Raw genomic sequence first — 23,097 nt, forward strand, 5'->3', positions numbered from 1 at the left:
CCGTACCTTAAAATGCCTGTAAAATGTTCTATCTTTGGTTTAAAAACGTCTGCTGTGTAAGCACTGGTTAGTTTTTTACTGTATGTTCAGTTTTGTGGTAGTGTTACCCTAACTGTTTCATACATAAGCAGCTATATTACATATGTTTCACATATGTAATATAGCTGCTTAAAGGTAAGACGAGGTAGACTTCCTTTTTTTAAAACAGGATAAAACAGGATAAGGTACAGTTTGAGGTTAAAGGTCGACCCCAGACTAAGCCCATAACTCTCACTGCTGTCAATAGATACATACTGAGAGGATTTCATTTGTTGCTCCTCAGCTCCTCGACCAACCTGACACTTAAGAACTATATTTTTGTGTGAGTGGGTGGGTGTATGGTAGCGTCTTTGTGTGGGATTTCTTGAAAATAGCCATAATTGTCTGTAAGTATCTGCTTTCCAGATCGTAGAAACTTGTCTGAGGTGAAGCAGTTGTTGAACTGGCATCTCCCAAAAAATTCCAACTAAAATTCAGGTTAAAATTCATTATATTCCTCTTAATATCTGCACGTATTAATGCATTTCTCCTTGCTGTTGATTCTGTAGCCTTTGTCGCCTTCTCTCTGTCCACGTTTCCTCCGCACTAAGCGCCCTCCCTTCCCAGTGTTGCTCCAGTAACTTCTTGGCGAGCTCCTCTAAAAGGCTTAGAGTGAACAGGATTAGAGAGTATTAAAAAATCCGCCTCTCTCCAAGAGCCATCTGCCTATCTACCTGAGCCAGGAGCTGTCTTTTCAGCACCATGGGACACACCTCTCTTCAGCTACGGAGGAAAGCAGGAAAACAGTATGTGGTTGTACCGTCAAATGATTTCTGTACGGGGTTTCTGTCGTTCTTCTGCACCTGGAGAATTCTAAACTATGCAAACTTGTAAGACGCTGTTTATGTTGCTGTCACATGACTTGAGAGGAAGTACATGTCCACTCGATCCTTTTCCAAGTCTAAGGATTTAAACACAGTCACGGATTTAACATGTGCATCATATCTTGGAGATGTGTTTTCTATTCTGTTGTATTTAGTTTTGTGGTCATATTTTTGGACATAAGGGCAGGTATGTATCAATAGTTAACCTTTACGTTTCTTACTCAGTTCTTATACGAAGTATGGTCAGCCTAAAGTGTTTTTTGTGGTACCACAGATGCAACAGTGGAAGGATCCTCAATGGGTTACCTAGGTCTGCCTTATAGTGAAGAGCCTGTGGTGTTTCCACGCATCGTTCATGTATCTGATGTCAAGGTATCTCATGAAGGCCATGTGGCTCGACGGAAACGGAACATCCTTTTCCCAAGTGGAGTCAAACTGTGTGCACAAGACACAGCTCAGCAGGTGGTTGCAACTCATCTGAGCTACTTTCATCTTAGAGGTAAGACATCACTGTAGATGAAAATCCATGCTGTTGTCATTGGATCGGAGAAGGGGTTGGGACACAAACAACCTTCTGTTGATTGTTGACTGGAGATTGTTCCCAACATGGTTTCCAATCTCAGTCCCTTCTATTCCCCTCACAATACTTCTACCTGTGCTGGGAATGAACTGTCCAATAGGGAAGGGTGTTAACCATTGTAGCAAGAAGCCACATGGGTCAATTAGAAGAATGTCAGTTGACATCTGAGTCGATACTTGTTGCAATTAGGCCTCATGAGATTTACATTCAAGCCAACAGATAAGATACATTTGCTTCCTTACAAGGTCAGTTAACCCAAATTTCAAAAACATTTTCTCACTTACCCCAATGATATCTGGCCATGAAGGTCTCTAGGTATATGCCCTTAAACCTCTGGTGACACCAAAGTATACAGAGTCAATAGAAGCTCATTTGCGCTGCTCAAAGCATTGAAAAAATACTTTTAAAAACAGCAATGTGTCTTTCCAGAGACAATATCCTGTGTAGAGTTTTCATAGGAACTATTTCCTCGGTAGAAAGTAGTTCCAAAGAAACAATGTCTAGATTAGCCGCATTAAGTTTTCAAAATGTCATTTTCTAATACTTTTTGAACCACAAACAATTTCCCTCACTTACATAGTAGGGGATGACCTGGGTACATGAAACCAAAACTATCAGCACAGTAAAATAGCAAAAGGGGTAAGAGATTCTGTGTGTGTATGCATGTGATTTGAGGTGAATTGATGCCTCAAGAAACAGATACAAGGAGGGCTGCAGATGGCCAGGAATTGAAGATCTAATGTGCAGAATAGATGGTTGGATCTCCTCTTGATAGAGAAATCTGTAATGTGTGTGACAGAATGGACAGAGATCAAGGTGTGTTTCCTGTCATTGACCTCCTGGGCAGCCAGACTCAGAGAAAGACATGCTATCTGGTGCCAAGATGTTGAGGTTTGTTATGTAAGCTTTTTTTTGGTACAATTTGGAGGTGACCACTGGTGTTTAAGGCCTCACAGACAGTGCTGATTAGTGAAGAAGAGCATATGTCTGTGCACTGGGTTGACTCAGGAAAGGGAGTTATGTCATGAAGTAAACAGTAGATTTGGGCCCCAGTTTCTTTGGAGATTCTCTGGGCTACTTATACCTAGTTTTGTAAAAGGTCTATTATGTTTCAGTGAATTAGAGATTGTAACATTCCCCTGCTAATGAGCCAGCAGAGTGGGTCTTTGTAGCCGAGATCCAAGATTAAATTTGTGCAACAGTCTGTGTAGTTGTTGACGATAACAGACCTCATGAAAAGTAACTTGGAAAACATTTATGTAGATGTTATATAGAGCTCTGTAAGTTTGCATTAAGTGGATGACATCTCTTCCTGATCTGACCAGTGTGCCAGGAGACCATATGGGAGGCTTTCAAGATCTTCTGGGACCGCCTCCCAGAGCAAGAAGAGTACCAAAGCTGGATGAACCAGTGCCAGGAGGGAAAAGTCAATGCACAAGATATTGGCACCTATTTCAGCCAATCAGAGGAGCATCAGGCTCTGGTTAAAAAGGTTAGTGGATAACCAGTGACTTGAAAAAAGTGACTAAAGACTTTGATAACTGACTCTGCAGGTGACTGATACTGTGGTTAACATTTTCTTTTTCATTTCCAGAGACTGTCACGGCCAGGTTTGAAAAGGTAAAATAAACAATCCTTCTCTTTCACATCATTTCAATCATACATTTCTGATCTCATCATTAAGTCTGTGTCACGTGTCATTCTTCCCACCATCCGTAGTGAGCCCACGGGGTCCTGGCAACATATGTGCAGGTAAGGTTGTCAGGACTCTTAAACCTTACCTGCCCTTACCTACCTTACACATGACTTCAGATGTCTCATGTTCATTTGATTGCTTTTCTTTTTTTCCTGTTTTGTTTGTGTTTCTTAGACTTGGATGCTATTGTCCAAGCTCTGTTGTGTATTTGCTTTCCTCAGTGGCATTATTTTATCTTTTTATTATTTTCAACAAATCCTTTGAAAAGGCCAAAACTAACAAATGAATTCTTGCTTGCTTTAATCCTGCTAACAAGTTTTGTCTGCATAGCCACAGCCTAAAACAGCTTATGCTTTTGTGCTATTGTTGTCCGTAAGTTCATAATGTGCTGTTGCATATTCCTTCATCACTATTGCCAGTGTTGTTTATTCCTCTCAGAAGTGTAAACACTGAACCGTGTCTTTGAGTCTTTGAGTCTTTGAGTATGCCCATTGACTTCTGCCCAACGTAAAGCTGCTCTCTAGAAATTGAAAATGGGGTTGTTTGAAAATAAACTTCACACTCAATTAAATTACGGGGTATGTCCCTTAATGCAACCATATGGGTCTTTTATGTGTTGATACAGTGTGACACAAACAATGACACAGGGCTGTAAGGGCATCCTGGCTGACACGTAGCAGAATAAATCCATTGTTGGTTTTGGTCACTTCAGAGGATTTGCTGATAAAAAATAAAAAGATAAAAAAAACAACCCAGCCTTACTCTTTAAAACCCAGCTCGTATCTCTAGTCAGCGTGCTGTTTATTCTTTTAGTTTTTAATGATTTGGTAAAGTGACATCACTTTTGTTGTTTCACAGCACTCCAACACCAGATACAACGGAAGCTGCGCAGGCTCCTGAGCTAGGTCAGTGTCACTCCTGACAACACTGCTGAAGGTCACTGTCAGCTGCAGGACAGTGATGTGTATATATATATATATATATACACATCACTGTCCTGCATAACACCCTTCTATATCTGCACCTATGCACAAGTATTGTTTTTTCTGTATCAGGCTGTTATCTAGCCGTGTGGTTTCATGTACATATATCCTCTGTATTCTTGGTTGCTAACTTTTTATGCAGTATGTTATTTTTCTGTACTTGAGTGAATTTGGCTTTAAGCCAGTTCAGACTGAGATTTAGAAAGCAGTCAGGGTCCGGACAGTCTAATCCATACATACAGCCATTAGGAATCATGGCATTTAGAGATTTAAGATCACATCCACTTGAAATAAACAAACAATCCCTTTTTTGTACCTGAACTGAAACACCCAGAAGACAAAGATGATGGAGAAGAAGAGGAGGAGGAAGCAGTCGTCTTTGTCCCAGAGATTGAGGAGAGTCCAGTGAGTGTACACACACACACCTTAAATGTTTACAGGTTGGGATTTATATATTTTTTACATTCACTTTTAATAACAATGTGACTATATCTCTCATGTCACAGCTGGACAATGACATCGCCATGCAGCCTCCCACCCCCACTGTGCTGGAGCAGGTGGTGGAGCTGAGCATCCTCCTGACTGGACAGATGTACAGTGACGACCTCGACAATCCAGCCAGCCTCCAGTACCAAACACTTAGCAGACAGCTTGCTGAAAAGGTTCGCTTCTTTTTCTGTACCTGGCTCATTCTCCTTTATGACTCCCTTTAGTGCTACTGTATTTTAGTGCTGCCTGGAACCGCTGTATCTCCCGGTTTATGATCTGTGAGGATGCATTGTTAGTTTTAATAACATGCACTTTAAAAGCAGCAATAGTGAAACACAAAGTGTTCGGCAGGGGTTCAGAAAACACACAGATTTTATGGTACACATTTGGTTTTGGTGAAATAACAACGTGCTGAAAATACAGCTTTACAATGTTCTTGGGAATGGATCAACTTTAGTGTATGAATGCACACATACTCACCTTTGGAAGCTACTTCACTAGTTTTACAGGTACTTGGAAAATTCATTAAATTTGTCCAAGGACTCTTTTATTTGGCAGTCAGCTTGACACACAAATTTAGTGGGCACGCATACATGCACATACCTTGTAAATATCATCATGAATAAAATTTGGTGCATTTTCATGAGTGTGTTTGCACACACTTGATTTTTTGTCTTTGTACGTCCTTGTGATTAATGTGTTTTCAAAGGAATATATTTCTCTTAATTGCTAAACCGTTTTGTATTCTCTGTGGAGATCTCTGCATACTGTGAGATATAGACCAACACAAACATTGCATGCACACAAGCTCATGTGCCTTGAAGAGATTAAAAGCCTGTGTGGAGAAAGTGTAGGGGAGAACAGGGACTGAAAACTCCGAGGTAGTCAACGAGTGTAGAGAAGGAGGGATTAGAGAGGAGACAATAGACCCTGGAGACCTTTTTGTATCCTCCTTCTCTGATGGATTAAATAAACTGGGTCAGTGAGTCTGCAGAACAGTGTATGTATTGTTTGTGCACAGAAGTCCTTGTAGACTCATAAAAATAATTTCTTGCGAGTTGACCATGATGCAGTAGCCTGCCTCCCAAGGATAAAGATCTGGGCCACTGCGCAAAAGACCCGAAACCTTTCAACTGCTTTTAACTAAATTTGTCCCGTTGGAATAATAAATCCGATTTATTTTTCCAAACAAGTTCACTGTAACCTCTCAAAATATGAAACAAACTTGAGCTGCGGCTTGTTTTATTAGACCTGATCATCTTTATCTCTGCAGATAGAGGATGCGCTGGTGGGGCTTCCTGGATTTAAGAGTGTGTCTGTGCTGGACTTCAGGTCAGTGTTATTGTTATTTATCTGGACAAATGAACTGTCCACACATTAAACCTACCTGAACTTGTAACATTAACAACATTTCAGGTCTCTGCAGAGGTTTAACTGCTTCTCCTTGTTTCCTGCAGGCCCCAGAAGGATGCCCAAGGGTGAGTCATCTATACAGGCTGTTGTAGTTTGACCTTGACTAGTTCTTGAAAGCATAGCTGTTGTGCTCCCCATCCAGTCTTGCATTTAAGCCCAAAGATCCCTATCAACCATTCCTTAGCCAGAGCTGGGTGAGTGTGAGTGGTCACCTTCATCATACACTGTGTGTTTACCTGTGAGCGTAGGCACGTGTTAAGGTGTGCCACTAGTTGCCTGTGTTAATGGTCTTAGTGCGGTCACTCACCTGTTAAGTGGGATCAGGATGGGTCCAACCAAGTGAGCAGGTGCTCTTATATAGAGACGATTATCGGGGCTTTATGACCTCACCAATCAGCCTCTGGTTGAGGGATGGAGAGAAGGGTGGACAGATATTATGTGTATGGGAGGAGCGAAGGTGAGAAAGAGCAGAGGAGATGAATTAGAAAAGACAGGGAAACGTAGGCGGAGAAGTAGGTATTGCTGTGCCATTTTCTCTTGCTACTCTATTTACGGTGGTGGAAAAAACATCTAGACCCTTAACTTAAGTATGGAGCAATACCACAGTGTAAAAATACTCTATTACAAGTAAAAAGCACAATATTTCCCTCTAAATGGGAAGTAAAAACTGTAATTAAAGTACAACAATCTCAAAATTGTAAATGCATTTAGTAAAATTCCTCTGTTGCAAACTAAAAGTAAAGAGATTTTAGACGTCCAGATTTTCTTAAATTTAATCGTTAACTCTACTTTGTATATCTTATGGCCATAATTCTGCAAACATATATACATTAAGCACACAGAAAAATATTTGCACCTTCCCACAGTGATGTTGTGCAGATTTTGGGGATTTCGGGGCACATCAGGAGAAGATTTCATCTGCCGGAGTGTGAAACTAAAGAGGGAAAAATTGGATCTTCTTTTAAATGGGTCTAACTGAGGACCGGCACGTGCTCAGCTGTCTGCCAGAAATTCAGCAAACTAGGTCAGAGTGGGGGGCTCCCAGTAGTCAAATGAAGGCTGATAGATAGCTTTTTTCCATGACCTGGAATGTCTTGTGAGGTTTCCATGTTTATTATGATGATATTGATCATTCTGCTGACTCGGGCGCATTTGGCCTATACAGTGGTGCTGTGCATTCCAAGCTGGTGTAAATCACTCGAGTCATCAGTCATCTGTGAACGCTCTACAACTCTTTTAACAGGTTTGACATTAAATCAAGCTAATGCTTGAGCGATTTCCATCCTCTTAGAGAACTGCTCTCTCATCCAGGAGACCTTTTTATTTCTACTAATTGTAAATGTGTGTAGAAACTGAATGTCAAATGGTGCTCAGGTACAGACTGGGAAAATGCCTCAGCAAGTTTGCATTAGAAAAAATAACAAGAAATATCTCTTGTTGCTTAACAACTTCTATCATGGTGTCCTTTGGCAAGGCATTTCAGTAATTTTGTTGCTCTGGTGTTGCTGCTCAAGCAGAGGACGTGGATAGAAAAAGATCCATCTGGAATCAATACCAGTATATGAATAAAATTTAGATTAAAAGTTCATTCTTGACCTTGGAAACTGTAGTTTCAGTAGACAAAACAATCTCACTTAGTTTATGGCCAGATGTGGGGAGATGTAAATATATTCTTTGGTGTACTTAAACTGTTTGCACAATTATGGCCTTATGGAAATACAAATATTTTCTGATAACTATATGTATCCCTATAGGGCAAACATGCAAAATTACATAAAAAATAACCAATTCATTGTTTTTATTGTTTATCACATTTAACTGTCTCTCTTTTTCAAACTGTTCACATATGTGAAACAAAACCCCTAAAAAACATTTGTTGTTTTTAGTTTCAATTCACTTGGCATCATAAATTGAACAATAACACAATATACTTTTTATCACAATACAAGTCTAACAAAAGTCAATACATGATCATATTAAAATTATTGCCCAGTCCTGAGGCTATTCTGTGTGTTGACTGGATGACATATGTGTATCTCCAGGCTGGATGGCGTTGTGGTGGACTATGCGGTCACAGTGGTGGTGGATGGCGCGGGGGTGAGCAATGATCAACTGGACTACTTGACCTTGCAGTCTAACCGGGTGGAGAACTCGTACCGTGAGGTCAAGGAACTCCCTACAGTGGTCTACACACTCAGCGAGTTTAAAAACTTTGTCACTGAAGCCCTGCATAACGACGAGCTGGAGGAGAGCGGTATGACGATGGCCTGTGCACTATAACAGAACACACATGCTACCATTATTGCTATGTATCTAATTGGCAAACCTCCAAATGTCATATCAAATAGAGACACTGTAGACCCAGCACTTAACACACGCTACACCACTTGAGAAAACATTCCAGGGTTTTAATAGTCTCATCTGTTTCTTATTTGTCGGCTCTTTCTGTCAAAGAGGACAGAGACATATTTAGCAGAAATTTCAGCTCAAAAGTGGGCCATTTTTAATGAACAAATAACAGAGTCATCAGTTATAGGAACGGTGTGTTTACTCTGTGCTGCGGTTAAATCCTTGTCATTAAATGGTCTGCGAAATAGACCTCAGCAAAAAAGACTTGAAATCCAGAGAGTCCAGGTTTTTTTTGCCTTACTTAAGTCCTTTATTTTGGCTTTCAGCCAGCAGGTCTTACAGTTAACTCTTAATTCACAGCCACACACACACACACTCTCAGATGCACACACACACTGTAGGGAGATCTAAACCACTGCTCCTGTCAGTAAGTAGGTTAGCTGCTTCCTGTGTTTGGCCCGAAGCCTTCTCCAGAAATTGAAGGATGTGCCTATATCTCCTCCTCCTGTGAGATTTCTCCCTGACCATGTTTTTGATAGAAAGCGTGTCATTAGTTTACTGTGTTAGCAAGCTCCTCTTGAGATGGATGCCACCTGATGCTCACATCAGTTATGGGCCGAGACGTGTGAAATGATGGTTAAACACTTTCATATGGCTGACATGTGTGGCTGGGAACTTAAAGGCGCAGCTTGGCTTTGTTATTCAGCTTTGGGGGTGATGCAGTAATAGCCTTGGCCCACGGCGTCTGATGTTCTCTCCAGATTTTAGCACTGATTTGTAGCTATTTACCCCTAAAAGTAGTGCTGTCAGAATGAAGGCTGTCAGTGCCGGGAAGGTAAAAGTATTCTGTAGACTCTGGCAGGCAGGATTATTTAAACTATTTGGCACATTTACCTTTTGTGTGTCAGTTTGTATTAATATTTGTTTTTACCACTGGTTCCACAGTGTCTGAGATCCCCGTGTCTGTTGATGCTGCAGACGGAGCCATGGTGAGTAACAAGTTACCTCCACAACTATCTCTCTCCAGGCTATTCAGCTGCTTCCAGCTGCCCCACAAAGTTGATATGTCACTATTGTTTATGGAAGCTGACGCTTGGAGTTTTACGGATGTTGAGATAACCTGTAACTGGCTTGTGATGTTATCCAGACCACACCAGTGCAGGTAGGGGATGAGCTCACCAGCAAGGATGAACTGCAGCTTTGAAGATTAGTTTGGCTCTTGCTCTAATAATCCACTGCTATTCTGGGGCAAGGGTTACAGTGCACCACGCCACAGCAGGTGGTGTGGTGCACTGTAAGGAGAGACGGCACATATGAGTTCATTCAGACAAGTAATACCATCTAAAGTCTGTCTTTATTTGTGCTGTCTTGTGGTTGAGTGCACCCTTTGATGGTAATCAGAGTCTGGGTTGCACTAAATGTGTCTGCTCGTTCACTTTATAGCTCAGCACCCTAAGTGATTAATTTGACTCATTATGTGAATTGGGAGAGTTTGGCAAAGTCCTCATCAGGAATTGATTTACAGGCGAGAGCAAAGAGCTACTGTGCCACCGAAGCACTTTACTGCTCTGGTTTGGATTTGGAACATTTTAGATTCAGCTGCTGGTTTTTGAGTTGGTATCAGAAGTGTAAGGCCAGAAGTGTGCCCCGGAGACAATTGTAAAACGTAAAATTAATACATTGCTATATATAAAAAAAGATATATTATAAATGAAAGAATTAATTTTGTATTTAAATGATTTATTAATGAACTCTAAGTTAAAAAATACTAATAAATAATGAAAATCTTGTTTTTGCTGACCTCTTTTAACTTCTCATTTTGCTGCAGTGATGTAGAAATATACTCTGTGTTGTGTCAGTACACTGTGACATCACTGCTGGGTGTGGTTACAGGTGTAAGAGAGCGCACTTTAAAACATATTCAGCAGTTATGCTTGAAACCTTCAACCAAAGTGGTCAGTGAAACAGCTTTTTAGCCTGTTATTAAGTTAGTCTTTTAATGATGAATTAATCATTGAAATTTAAAACCGAATGGAAATGGAATTGCAAAAGGCTTTTTGATACTTTTTGTTATTCCGTTTTCGTATGTGTCTGCCTATCAAATCCCAGTTTCGGTTTTGTGATAACTTTAAAGACCTATAAGAACAAGATATACTATATACATAAAGAAATATAAGGAAATTACACACAAGCACACTCTAGGCTCCATATTGAAGGAGAAGTTGTACCAAAGTGGTCTCGTGCCGAAAGTTTTAGATAATGAAGCGTGTTTGTGATGCAGGTGAATGTTGCTGATGAGCCACCAGAGGTCTTGATCCTGGAGGAGGACACAGAGGACAAAGATGAATTCCTGCCTGAGCTATCTGAAAGCAACATAGAGACAACAACAGAAAGTGATATCATTGTTCTGGAGGAGAGTGCTGTTATACCTGCTGCTCCTGTCTTGACCACTGATGCACCTGAAGCTGGCAGTGAGTGTTTATCCTGAACGCACACACACACAGCATACTATATAAAAACTTCCTACTGCTTTAAGTGGCCACTTAAATTACTTCTTAGGAAAGGAATGGGTGATTTTCTGTATCTCTCAGTTCTCAGTTTGTTGAGCTCAAATTTCAAAAATGAGTTTGTCTGGTTTGTTAGATAGATATATCACTGGAAAGAGGTAGCCAATTTCTAAGAAGGGGGACCAGCTGGCACACTGACTTTCCTTTGTCTTTGTTTTTTCAGGCATCGAGGAGGAGGGTCTGTTGCTGGAGGACATTGTGCAGACTCCTGCTGTAGAGGACCCCCCACCAGAGGAGCTCCCAGCTGAGCTCCCCCCAGCTGAGCTGCCAGAGGGCGTCACACTGCCTGAACCACCGGTGGAACCAGAGGCCTCTGGTTCAGGCACAGGTGACCTGGATGACATACTTCCGTCGTCTGCATCCACAGCAGCAGAGGAAGAAACTTCTCTTGATGAGACTGCTTCAGAAGATGTGTTGATAACAGAGGATGTCATCATAGATGCAGGGGACATGTCAGAAGAGGAAACAGCAGACGTCGAGGTTGCAGCAGTGGGAGAGGAGCCTGCTGCTGAAGATGTGGCAGCTCCGGAAGAGGAGCACCTTGATGAGGTTGTTGTTAGTGAGGCAGAGATTCCAGAGGAACTTGAGATCTCCACAATTTCAACTGAGACTGCAGAAGAAGAAGACCTGCCTGTGCTACTCCCAGCCCCTGATGCTGTAGATGTAGCAAGTGAAGCATCAGAGCAAGAGGCAGCAGAAACTGCTCTGCCTCCTGTTAGCGAAGACTCAGTGGAGTCAGCAGAAGACTCAAACCTCACAGATGTTCTACCTGCAGATGAGGAGGTTAACCCGGAACAGCCTGAGGAAGACGCAGCCATCAATGTGGTTTTGTCCGATCCTGAGGAACCTGTGTCTGAAGAGGGTGGCATGAAGGCACCGACAGAGAGTGAGGGACAAGAGGTGAAGGAGGAGACTGCATCTGAAGCTCCAGCTGTAGTGGAAGAGGGTCCGGAAGCTCCAGAGATCTCGACTGAGGATCTTACAGAGGATGAGATCTTAATGGTCAGCAAGGATGAACCAGAACCATCAGTTACAGATTCTCTGAGTCCTGTCCAACCAACTGCCCTGTCTCCAGAGATGGAGTCACCTTTCACCTATATATCTGATGTTTACCCTGCCTCTGATGGGCAACCTGACATCATCATTCCTTCACTGGTGGAGGTAAAGCAAAAGAATGAAACGGGATTTAATGTTTATGTCGTAAAAAAATATCACTGAATACACAATTTTAGGTTTTAAAATAGAAGAATCACATGTTGCTTTTCCTTTTTAATGTTTAAAGTCTAACTGAAATTTGACTTGTCCTCACTTTTGTGTAATGAAATATGAACTAAATTGACACTGCTATTGTGTATGATGTTTCACTCTTCAAAAGAGGATAAAACTGACATTTAAGGGCTGGCGTTGCTAGGAAATGCGCTGTCAACCTTCTCTATGTACCGGAGCATGTCATACATCTATACCTCACAAACGTTGATACAAGTTGTTACTTGTACATACCAACTTCTTTTAATTTGAGTTCAACTGTAACTTATTAGTAATTTAAAACAGATCTATAAGTCAAAGTAAACATTGTTGCAGCTCACTCTGAGGTAAAAAAGTCTAATTTCAAAACTCATCCACTATTTTTATCCTACAGATACAGACCCCTAATGATGGTTTGGATGATGCCTCCCTTGAAGACCAGGGCTTTGAAGTAGTGAATTATGGTTTCGGTTTGGTCAACCACACAGAGGAGGGCAGCACCGGATTCCCGATTGGTGTGGCACATGGCACAGACCAGGCCAGTATTGCCATGCCTGTAAATCCTGGTCGAGCACTGATGGTGTTCTTCAGCCTGAGGGTGACCAACATGATGTTCTCAGATGATCTCTTTAACAAGAGTTCCCCAGAGTACAAAGCTTTGGAGCAACGCTTCCTAGAACTGGTAGGCATCTCATATTTTACTTGTGGTTATCATTATTCCCGCTGTTGTGTCAACGCCTCTGGTTTTTAACATCACATTGTACATTCATCAATCTTTTCCCAGCTTGTGCCCTACCTACAGTCCAACCTGAGCAACTTTCAGAACCTGGAGATCCTGAACTTCAGGAATGGGAGCATTGTGGTCAACAGCCGGATGAAATTTGGCAAGCCTGTGCCTCGTGGTGTCACCACAACTGTCTATCTGATCCTGGAAGACTTCTGTAACACAGCCTACCAGACCATGAACTTGGCCATCGACAAGTACTCGCTGGATGTTGAGTCAGGTAGGCGCTCACTAAAGTAAAGTGTTGCATCTGTAGTGTAATCATGACTTATACCAGATGTTTCTTAATGGGTGTAATATCAGAACATTGGTAAAATAACTGCAGTAAATCACTCTGGAAAAATGGGTTTGACTTTGAAAGGATCTGGCAAAGCAAGTATTGAATCCCTGTTGTGACACGTCTTGGTCTGAAGATGCGATGCAGCCATGTTGACAAATCATTAACCACACTGATGGAGTGATTACAGTGTGCTGCTCTGGTGTTACACAGTGTGTGTATTATATTTCTTTCATTTTTTTTATATATGGCTCAATTATGGACCCAGCATGACATTTCCTAACCACATTTATTAATTTCCTCATGTGGTCAGGGCTACTGTGTGAGATCATCAGTCAGCTCGTAATGGGCCTGTCATGATATCAGTGAATTATGCTTGTGTTTACAGTCATAATCTGTTTAAGTCACAGCCAGCGCTCAATGCTGGATCCCAGCACGCATAAACGCAGATGCTCCGTTAGAAAGTGAGGAAGAATGGTTTGTATGTGTCTGTGTTTCAGTTTCAACAAAAAAAAAATTAGTAGGGTTTTTTTTAAATATCTGAACTATTACAGACTATAACAGAGGGAAACAGCTAGCCTGTCACTGTCTGTAGGTAACAAAATCTGCCTACCAACACTAATAAAGCTCATCAACTAACATGGTATCTCAACACATCAACTATTATATTGTTTGTTTAATCCGCTGGGCTGCTGGGCTGTAGAGGTGCTGGTAGGTGAAATTGTTACCTTTTATACAGAGCTAGGCTAGCTGTTTCCACCTGTTTCTAGTCTTTGTGCTAAGCTAAGCTAACTGGCTGCCGGCTGTTTCCTTACAAAGACGAGAGTGGTATTCATCTTATCTAACTTTTAGCAAAAAAGAGAATAAGCATGTTTCCCAAGATGTCAAACTATTCCTTTAGGTCTGTATTTCCTGTTTTTTTGAAATGGTATTTATCATTTTGGAATAACATTTTTATGCATATTGATAATTCTAAACATTTTGATAAAACAGAGGTGAAGGAATTCACTCATCACTTTTAAATGCTTAATCACCACAAGCATATAAAATCCTGTAGGGCTGCAACTAACAATTATTTTCATTATTGATTAATTGACTGATTATTTTCTCAATTATTCGATAAATTGTTTTGTCTATAAAATATTAGAAAATTGTGAAAATACCCATTATTATATCACAACAGTCAATGTTTATGTCTTTTAAATGACTTATTTTGTCCAAACAACAATCCAAAACCCCAAAATATTCAGTTTACTATCACATATGACAAAGAAAAGCATTAAACTTTAACATTTGAGAGGCTAAAACCAACAAACTTTTGGCATATTTGCTAAAAAAATGACTAATTGTTCGATTATCAAAATAGTGACTAATTGATTAATTGACTAATCTAAAAACCTGTAATCAACCCACTTTTTCTGCTAATACCACTACACACATACACATAATAACACTCTTATGGTTCTTTAATTTCCAGGAGACCAGGCAGACCCCTGTAAGTTCCAGGCGTGCAACGAGTACGCAGAGTGTAAAGTGAACAAGTGGTCGGGTGAGGCAGAGTGTGTCTGTAACGCTGGCTACTTCAGCGTGGACGGCTTGCCCTGTCAGAGTATCTGTGAGCTGCAGACTGACTTTTGCCTCAATGACGGCAAGTGTGACATCATCCCAGGCCAGGGAGCCATCTGCAGGTGGGTGGGGATTAGGGGGAAATGATCTGCCTGTGCGGTCAAGAGTGAGTTTGCAGGTTTGTGAGGCTAATGCTGCGTATCAGAGCACTGAGAACTGCTTTTCCAAATCCGCTTCATGCAGCAGGCAGAATCCTTCCTGCTAGTTTTGAATTTGGTCTGTTTGGCTGCGTTTTGATCATGTAGAGAAAAGACACAAAGCAGTCCAAACATGTCAACCTCTTACTTTGGAGGTAAGAGTAGTTCCCGTTGTGTTCTGGCCTGATGAAATATAATCATAACCAACTAAACTAAATAAAATTAAAAAAAAAACAAACTAATTAGTTGGCTGCTAACACTAATTAACCATCTTCAAACATTTATTTTTTGGCTTAGATTAAGATTTTTTTAAATAAATTTGGCATGTTAACAGTTTGAGTCTGCACTCAAACATTTGGCAGTTTGCTATGTTAATTTAATTGCCCCCTCTGGCATTTAATTTACTGTATATGCATCAAAACAATGAGTACCATTTGGGGAGGCATAATTGCAAAGATTTGATTAGTATTATGATCCATTTTCTAACTCCAGGATGCATATTATCACATTTTTGTTCAGTGAAATATTGTTTTTAAACCAGCTATTGGAACGCTCTGGATCTTTTCTTTTTCCACACTTTCTGGTAATTATCTAAAAAATGTTTAAGGATTACTTGATTACTTGATAACAATGTTAATGCATGCATTGGTGTTCCTGGTGTCTTTGCATATATTTCTATGTCTTAACAGACATTTGCACTTGTGTTGTTTTGTGCTTAAGCATGAATATATGCGAGTAAGATGACAATACTCCAAATCAGGGACAAGTCTGGTGGTTCTTCTGAGAATGTTATATGTGGTGTTCTTTAACCAGAATGATTATGAACAGACACATAGGAGATTGTGTGCCAGTGTGACCTTTGTTTTACACCACTACCACATCATAAAACATGCAGGCAGCTCCAGATGCTCTTGGATAGTTGTTTACTTCACGTCTTCCAACCAGAAGTGTTGCAGTGCTCCATGGAGACAGGATACAAACATTTCAAAAGTTAAATTCCAAAATGAGGCATTAATGATTTAATGACACATACAGAGCTTTATAATTGCAGACCTGTTATTATTTATGTCAAAATACAGACAAAGTTGCGGATGCAGTCGTGCTTTTTTTACATTCTTAAATGATTTCAGAAAAAACAAACAAACAGAACAGTGAATAATATTTTCCGAAACATTTTGTTCTCCTGCTGTTCCCTGAATGCTTAATGAATTTAAAACAGGGAACATACATCAGTCAGTGTTGTTCACTTTTTTGTCATTGCACCTGAGTGGGAATGATTTCATGACAAATTTCCATTGTCATCACAGGTGTCGTGTTGGGGAGAACTGGTGGTACAGAGGAGAGCACTGTGAGGAGTACGTGTCCGAGCCGCTGGTGGTCGGTATAGCGATTGCCTCTGTGGCTGGATTCCTATTGGTAGCTTCTGGTGTGATCTTCTTCCTCGCTCGGACGTTACGTGATCAGTATGACAAGGATGAGTCAGAGGACCCCATTCGGTGAGGGATTCTGATTGGAGAAGCATATGAGTACATTATAATGTGAGGGATGGAGGGCATATTTGCGACTTTTCATGTCTGCCATACTGTCATAAGAGTTTATTGGCATGTTAATATGCAATATACTATATATTCTTCATTATCGCTGTGTCTCTCCATAGTACTACATAGGTTTTATATGTTTATCAGTGAGTGACACAGTGGTGAATAATAAGGAGAACAAATATGTTCTCAACAAAGAAATTGTGCTGGCACAAACTTCCTTCTTTGACCTCTAATAATCTGGAGATCTTTACCAACTTTTCCAAGTTACAGAACTTCCGTATTTTAAATTCAAGTGGAGATCCTAAATATTTCCATAGACACCAAATACATCAGGCAGAATTTCAAGTGGGATACATATTAAATTGTCAAACATGTCAAGTTGCATCCTAAAAACTCTTGGTTTTGGCTTTGGCCTTTGGGTTTGCATACAGCTGCAATGAAGTGACGAATATGTAACCCTGTCATTGACAGGAATGTGATACTGACAACATTTAAGGGAAAAAAATCAACTTATAGGGTTAATACATCATATATGCATATAACCTACATAAAGCTGCTAAGTAAGATGAACAGTATACGATGAATAAACCTGTAAGGTTTCTACCAGCCTGCAAAAGCTGTTAACTCTGTTCCTGCATAGAAACAAACTGCACTTTTCAGTTTGATAGTTAACAGAGATGCTTACATTTAGTGAGTTTGAAGACTTTCTCTCCTCCACGTGATCGGCTTTGGATTAAAGGAGTCTGGTTACTTTCTTAAGCGGACTGAGTGAGTTGAGACATCCCATGACTGTATCCTCTTTAGTCAGCCAAAAATTATCCACTGCACCATCCTTTATTCCTCTTAACTCTCTGAAGTGTGGCCACCCCCTCTCCTTCTGCCTGGGTGTCTCATTCCTCCTGTCCTCCTTTGCCCCTTCGCGCAAAGTATCTGTCCTCCATCCATCATGGTGTATGTTTGTGCTTGTCTGGCATGACTCCCAGAGCAGCCTGCGGAGAAAAACTGTGTTAACCTCAGCCAATTAACTGATCAGATATGCTGCTGATCTGTTTCCAAAAAGCCTTAAACACCTAACACAATAGGCTTTCTGACAGTCTTGAGTCCAACTCATGCATAAATGAAAGGAATTATCCAAGGTTAACAAAGGTTAATCAATGCTGAAGTCTTGCTCACTGCAGCTCAATTGTCTTTTTTGGCCTGCTAGACAACTTGTTTATCATCCTGCATCTACATTGTGATCTTTTTCTTTCTGCAGGCGAGCAGAGAGTCTCCCATCTCTAGAGAGGGCAACCAAGTACAACCCCATGTATGAGAGTGAGGCCACCACAGGCTACAGCCACTACTACCGCCGCTATCCTGAGGCTCCTGTCTATAGCAGTGCCAGCGCTGAAGCCTCTACTGACTTTAGCAGCGAGGAGATACGACACATTTATGAAAACAGTGAACTGACCAAGGAGGTGTGTTTGTGTGCCACTATTCATTGGTATAATTCAGGATTTTTAGCCTCATTAAGAAACCCTTTACCTTCTGTGTCTTTTAAAACTTGTATAAGCTTCTTTTTCCAGTAAAACCTAAGTGCCTGTTTGACATTTCATCAGTTGTCTCACACACAGACATTCATACAGTTGCATTACTGTTCCCACATCCAAATATTACCTGAAAAGGATTCAAATCGGAAACTGCACACTTGTCTCACCAACTGGCTTTTGCACCCTCTACTCAAAAAGTTATTGTAGTTTTTTGAGTGAAATGTCACATTTTCATTGAGCCTCAGTGTGATCGTTGTACTGTTTATCTGCATGTGATGTAATGTCATGTTCCCCCTTGACTGATATGTGTTTCTGCAGGAAATCCAAGACAGGATACGCATCATTGAGCTCTACGCTAAGGACCGGCAGTTTGCAGATTTTGTGCGGCATCATCAAGCGTGAGTGCCTCTCTTGTTTCCCCCTTTTCAGACTATGACAAGATAACCACCCAGGCATGTGCCAAACAAACCAAGATACAAGGAAAAAGGGAAATGAGTTTGAGATACACGAGACTGGCAAGATTGTAGCTAAAAAAATGATATGTTTGTCAGTTAAGAGCTTGAGGAGACGAAGAGTTAAAGTCATGCCAAACCAGTGTGGAAACAGATCGTTCCTAAATCTTCACCAGCCAGGCACGGAGCTGATACAGTGAGACAGAAACCTTTACGAGACACAGACGCTCCTTTGTCTGCCAACAGTCTGGCAGTAGAAATGTGTGTGTGTGTGTGTGTGTGTGTGTGTGTGTGTGTGTGTGTGTGTGTGAAGGCAGTGACTGTTTTTAAGTTGTATCTGGCTGGAGCTCACTGCTCTGTGTGCCATGAAGATCCTTCATGCCAGATAGAGCTGTGTTAGTGCTTTAATGTTGTGGGTACTTGTTTGTACATGCAGTAACTGATTCATCTAGAAGCATGAAATCTAATGTGTTTGTATATTTGTGTGTGCGCTGCAGTGTCCTGGATACCCGCAGAGAGAGCTCGTCGACATAGACATGAAACTCTCCTGTGAACAACAAGGTATTTCTTCTTCATTTGAAGACTGTAGTAGTTGGTTCCGAATTTCAGTTACAATCCCCGTCAAGATCTTTGTTAAAAACACTAAGGGATACATATCGCAGCATTGCGGGGTGGCTAGGCAGATGGAGGAAGAACGACGAGGAGGTGACGTTGCTGTTTGCTAGCTCAACAGATTTATTTCCTTGCCGCAGCAACAGCTAACACGAGGTTGAGGTGTCCCTGGTAAAACAAGAAACAGGGTGGCTAACCCTCTGAACTTCTCTCATTAACTAACTAGCCATTAACGTTTGCTGCATCTTAACTTAACAGAACACCCTTTTCCCTCCCCGGAACTACTTCTCAGCCAATTACCCCCTATGGTGGACACCGCCATCAATAAAAGCACTGCAAAATAACACAACAGTAACTTACACCCAGCACTACAATATGTACCCAAAGATTTATCAAAGTTAGCAAAAGCTATGGACCTCTGAAAAAGAAAATCATGGCAGATATTCATAATTGGAAAGGTTTTACTTCATACATAGAATCAATTAAGTAAAATGTATTAACAAGGGTCTGTTACCTTTTTTAATTAATGCCTATATAATATTTAATGTCTACTTTCAAATTAGAACTTAAATTGGCAAAAAAACCCCGAATAAATCAAAAACGTATAATAGCTGACTGTGTAGTTTGATATTATATATGTGTAATATATATTTTTCAAAAGTTGAAACTTGCATACTGACATACTTTTTCTGCTACACAGCAATATGCCTCTGTATTACAAAAGCGTGGACTGCACTGTTAAAGATGGACTGTCATTCAGCACACTACTGTTATAATCTCAACCCACACAGTTTCCTGCGTCTGCGTCCGTCCCTGCCTGTGTGGGGCAGTGGTGTCGACTGTTCTTCCTTCTTCCTCGGTGCCTTCTCTTGATCGGGTGAGCTGGCTGTGACATCAGGGGACGTGTTTGCTGCTCACTCACTGGACGTCTCCCTTTGGGGGAAAACTGGACCACATCCTGTTACTTGAAATGTTATTGGACACATAACAATCCTGTGTAGTACTTTTACTTAGTGGTGCATAATACTTTTGTTTCATCATATCCTACTTGTCCATTCTTAAATGGAAGAGCATCAAACTGTAAATATGTATATAGTTATATATTTTTATTAGCATGTTTGCTAGTTAAGATATTATTTTAACAGCTGTCTCTACTTTTTTTTGTCTCTCCAAAGCTCAAAGTGAGTCATTTCTTTAAGATGGAGACACTGAGAGAGCTGCTTTTCTTTAGTCGATGGTGCTATATTGATTTAAAATATTTTTGAAAAGTAGAGGTCTATGATGACTCATTTTACAATTTACTCTGTATATTAGAGTACTACTATACATTAAGGTGGCCAAATACAGTTGTAGTGTATGTCTTGTACGGTTCAACTCTGTAAAAGCAGCCTTTCACTGTCTGAACTATGAGTAGAAGATGATTCCAGCTAGTTTTCTCCTGGCAGGGGATTTTTCTGCCTTTTTAAGGGCTCCACCGATCAGAAACTGTGGTGTTTGTTTGTAAATGTATGGCGTGGCAGACACAAGAGAGTGAAAAAAGTGGTGATGGAGAAAGGCAGAGAGCATAAACCCGGTCCAGCTCTGGGATCCAGAAATAAGTGAAAACACGTTTCAGTGGAAAAATGCTCCGGGGCAGGCGGCCCAGGGATTTGATCAAATGGTCTGCTTTCAGATGTCATATGTAATGCAACTGAAAGAACAGGAAAAAGTAAGCTGATAAAAACATGTGCTCATTGGAAAGACAAGCTCAAGCTGCGTCTCCTGTTGAGAAACTTTAAGGTTACCAGCAACTCGTAAAAAAACAACCCCCCCCCCAAAAAAACCGTCCTGCCCTGCGACTACTTGTTTGGCCACGATCCTGCTCCTCCACCTGAAACTTTCTGACAGACTAATTCCAGTGTTTTCTTTGGTATTCTCGGACATTCCTCCACGGACTTGTTGTGCTTGACCCCTCTTGTCCCTTGAGTGGACCTTCACATCTGCAGCTGATTACAATCTGTAGGTTTCCGTTTGTTGTCGGCCAGTGTGACCGATCAGCTCTCTTAGGAGGTCAGAATCAGATAAATAGATCATGTCCTAGCTTCTTTTCTTTTCGAGGTCTACACAAGCGATAAACACTGGTGAAGCAGGCTCTTGTGACGGTGTCATGCCTTTTGCGATCAGTATGTTCTGTTTTATTTTTTACATGCATGCTTTTTTTTTGTGTCGGCATACAGTTTTTGTCAACGTCCTCCACCTGCCACCTGGACAAACGGCCAATCATCCCATACAGTGTTCTGTCCTGTAAATAACACTGAAGATATTAACAGTTGCATTGTAGCATGTAAATCATGTGTCTCAAATGTTTCAATATATGGACATATACTTTTTTTTTTTTTTACTGATGACTGTGTCATTCATCATTTTAACAGTGTTACTACACCGTGCAGCTGTTTAAATTACTAATAAACAATAAAGATAAAATGTTTTCTATAAAATAGAGACTCCTGTCAGATTTGCTTTCTCTCTTGGAGTCACTGACATATTGGCTTCTTCCACTCTGCTCGCTGGGCCAGGTGTTTAGCCGCTCCCAGTTAATCCGAAAAGCAGATTATCCTCAGCACAGCAGGTATGGATTAGGCTCGTCTGTGGCCGTGACAGTTTCTAAGAGTGTGTACCAGTAATCGGCCTGTGTCACACACATATACACATGTGCCTGGAACTGGCTGTGTAATTGAATGCCTATGCAACAGTAAAAGACACTGTGTAAACATAGCATCGGCCTGGTGAAACAATATAACTGTGAACAAGCCCAAACTGACGTGTGACTGTGTTGAAAAAATTGGATCCAGCTGCCCATATTTTGTTGTTTTTAGTATTGTTCCAGAGGTTTGGATTATACTCGGTGTGGTTTGGTGAAGTCAGATATGTGTTGGTGGCCAGTTATGGTGTCATTTAGTTTATTATTATAAGATCAAAATGGCCATGATGATGGAGAAATAGGGTGTGAGTGCTGTTTTGTTAAGCTGATATTATCAATTGTGATGAAAAAATGAGTATTACATTCAAAACAAATGCAAAATAGAAGTGTCTTGACTAATGGTCTCAGAGTTTTGGACCCCACTGTACATTCATTTCCTTTTGTTTGCCAAAAAGTCATTCACAGACCAAGAAATGTACAGTTATCCTACACAGACGCTGTATGTCAGTTAGACCCCAGACAGCTTTAACTCTCTGTTAGAGCTCCAATGAACAAACAGTATACAATGTCAATAATAGAAATCCAAATAAACTTATTTGGGATTAGGAACAGGTAGTGCGTAAAACGTACTGTCAGCACAGATCGTGTATGAAGATATAGAGCAGTTTAAACATCAGTATAAACAGTATACACATCCAGTATAAACATACATTGTATTAAACCATTTTTCATTGCTGGTGTCTCTCTGCTGTGAAGTAAACAGAAGTAATGTTTTTTGGACTTCTGAGACATGTCATTGGTTCAAAACTAAAAATCATGAAGTAAAAAGGTGATAAAACAATGTTAAGTATGTTTTTTGAGCTGTTAAAGAGAGTCAGGGTCTCCAGGACCCCAAAAAGACCATTAGAGAGTAACAGTATAAAGAGTCTCTTTGTGTTTTATTCTCATACATTTGCATCTTTAATTTACAATAACAACACATTTTCTTTTATATCGATGATGAATACTGATGCTGTTTTGTAATGTTTCCAACTTTGATGTCACAACTTAGTGTTTAGCTGTTTCTGATTTTTTTTTTTCAACTGAACCAAAAGTTTCCCTTAAGGAATTATTAATTTAATGAATACATCTGGACATCAGTATTCTTGAGGACAGTTTTATATTCCATTTATGGGATTTTGTGGGAATTAACTGGATGGGAAATTGCAGATCTTCCAAGTGTGCAAAATTATAAA

General features: G+C 40.6%; 1 protein-coding gene across 1 annotated transcript; it reads left to right on the forward strand.

Annotated features, from left to right (window-relative positions):
* The first annotated feature begins 1,199 nt into the window (after nt 1-1,199).
* impg2a (interphotoreceptor matrix proteoglycan 2a) lies at nt 1,200-22,526 on the forward strand. The gene is made up of 20 exons (XM_044366294.1): nt 1,200-1,401; nt 2,808-2,974; nt 3,077-3,092; nt 3,202-3,234; nt 4,496-4,566; nt 4,668-4,823; nt 5,924-5,982; nt 6,108-6,128; nt 8,106-8,317; nt 9,358-9,401; nt 10,694-10,883; nt 11,143-12,140; nt 12,619-12,906; nt 13,009-13,228; nt 14,763-14,973; nt 16,356-16,544; nt 17,845-18,046; nt 18,437-18,516; nt 19,068-19,131; nt 19,883-22,526. The coding sequence occupies exons 1-19, from the start codon at nt 1,200-1,202 to the stop codon at nt 19,102-19,104; spliced, it is 3,396 nt and encodes a 1,131-aa protein (XP_044222229.1). The 3' UTR covers nt 19,105-19,131; nt 19,883-22,526.
* Nucleotides 22,527-23,097: the final 571 nt, after the last annotated feature.

This window comes from Thunnus albacares, chromosome 11 (genome assembly GCF_914725855.1).
Source record: "Thunnus albacares chromosome 11, fThuAlb1.1, whole genome shotgun sequence".
Taxonomy (NCBI): Eukaryota; Metazoa; Chordata; class Actinopteri; order Scombriformes; family Scombridae; genus Thunnus; species Thunnus albacares.

Coding starts and splice junctions, on each gene's coding strand:
- impg2a (XM_044366294.1), top strand. CDS start 1,200: ATGGGTTACCTAGGTCTGCCTTATAGTGAAGAGCCTGTGGTGTTTCCA. Junction 5,983..6,107: donor GTGTCTGTGCTGGACTTCAG/GTCAGTGTTATT, acceptor TGTTTCCTGCAG/GCCCCAGAAGGATGCCCAAG. Junction 12,141..12,618: donor TCATTCCTTCACTGGTGGAG/GTAAAGCAAAAG, acceptor TTTATCCTACAG/ATACAGACCCCTAATGATGG.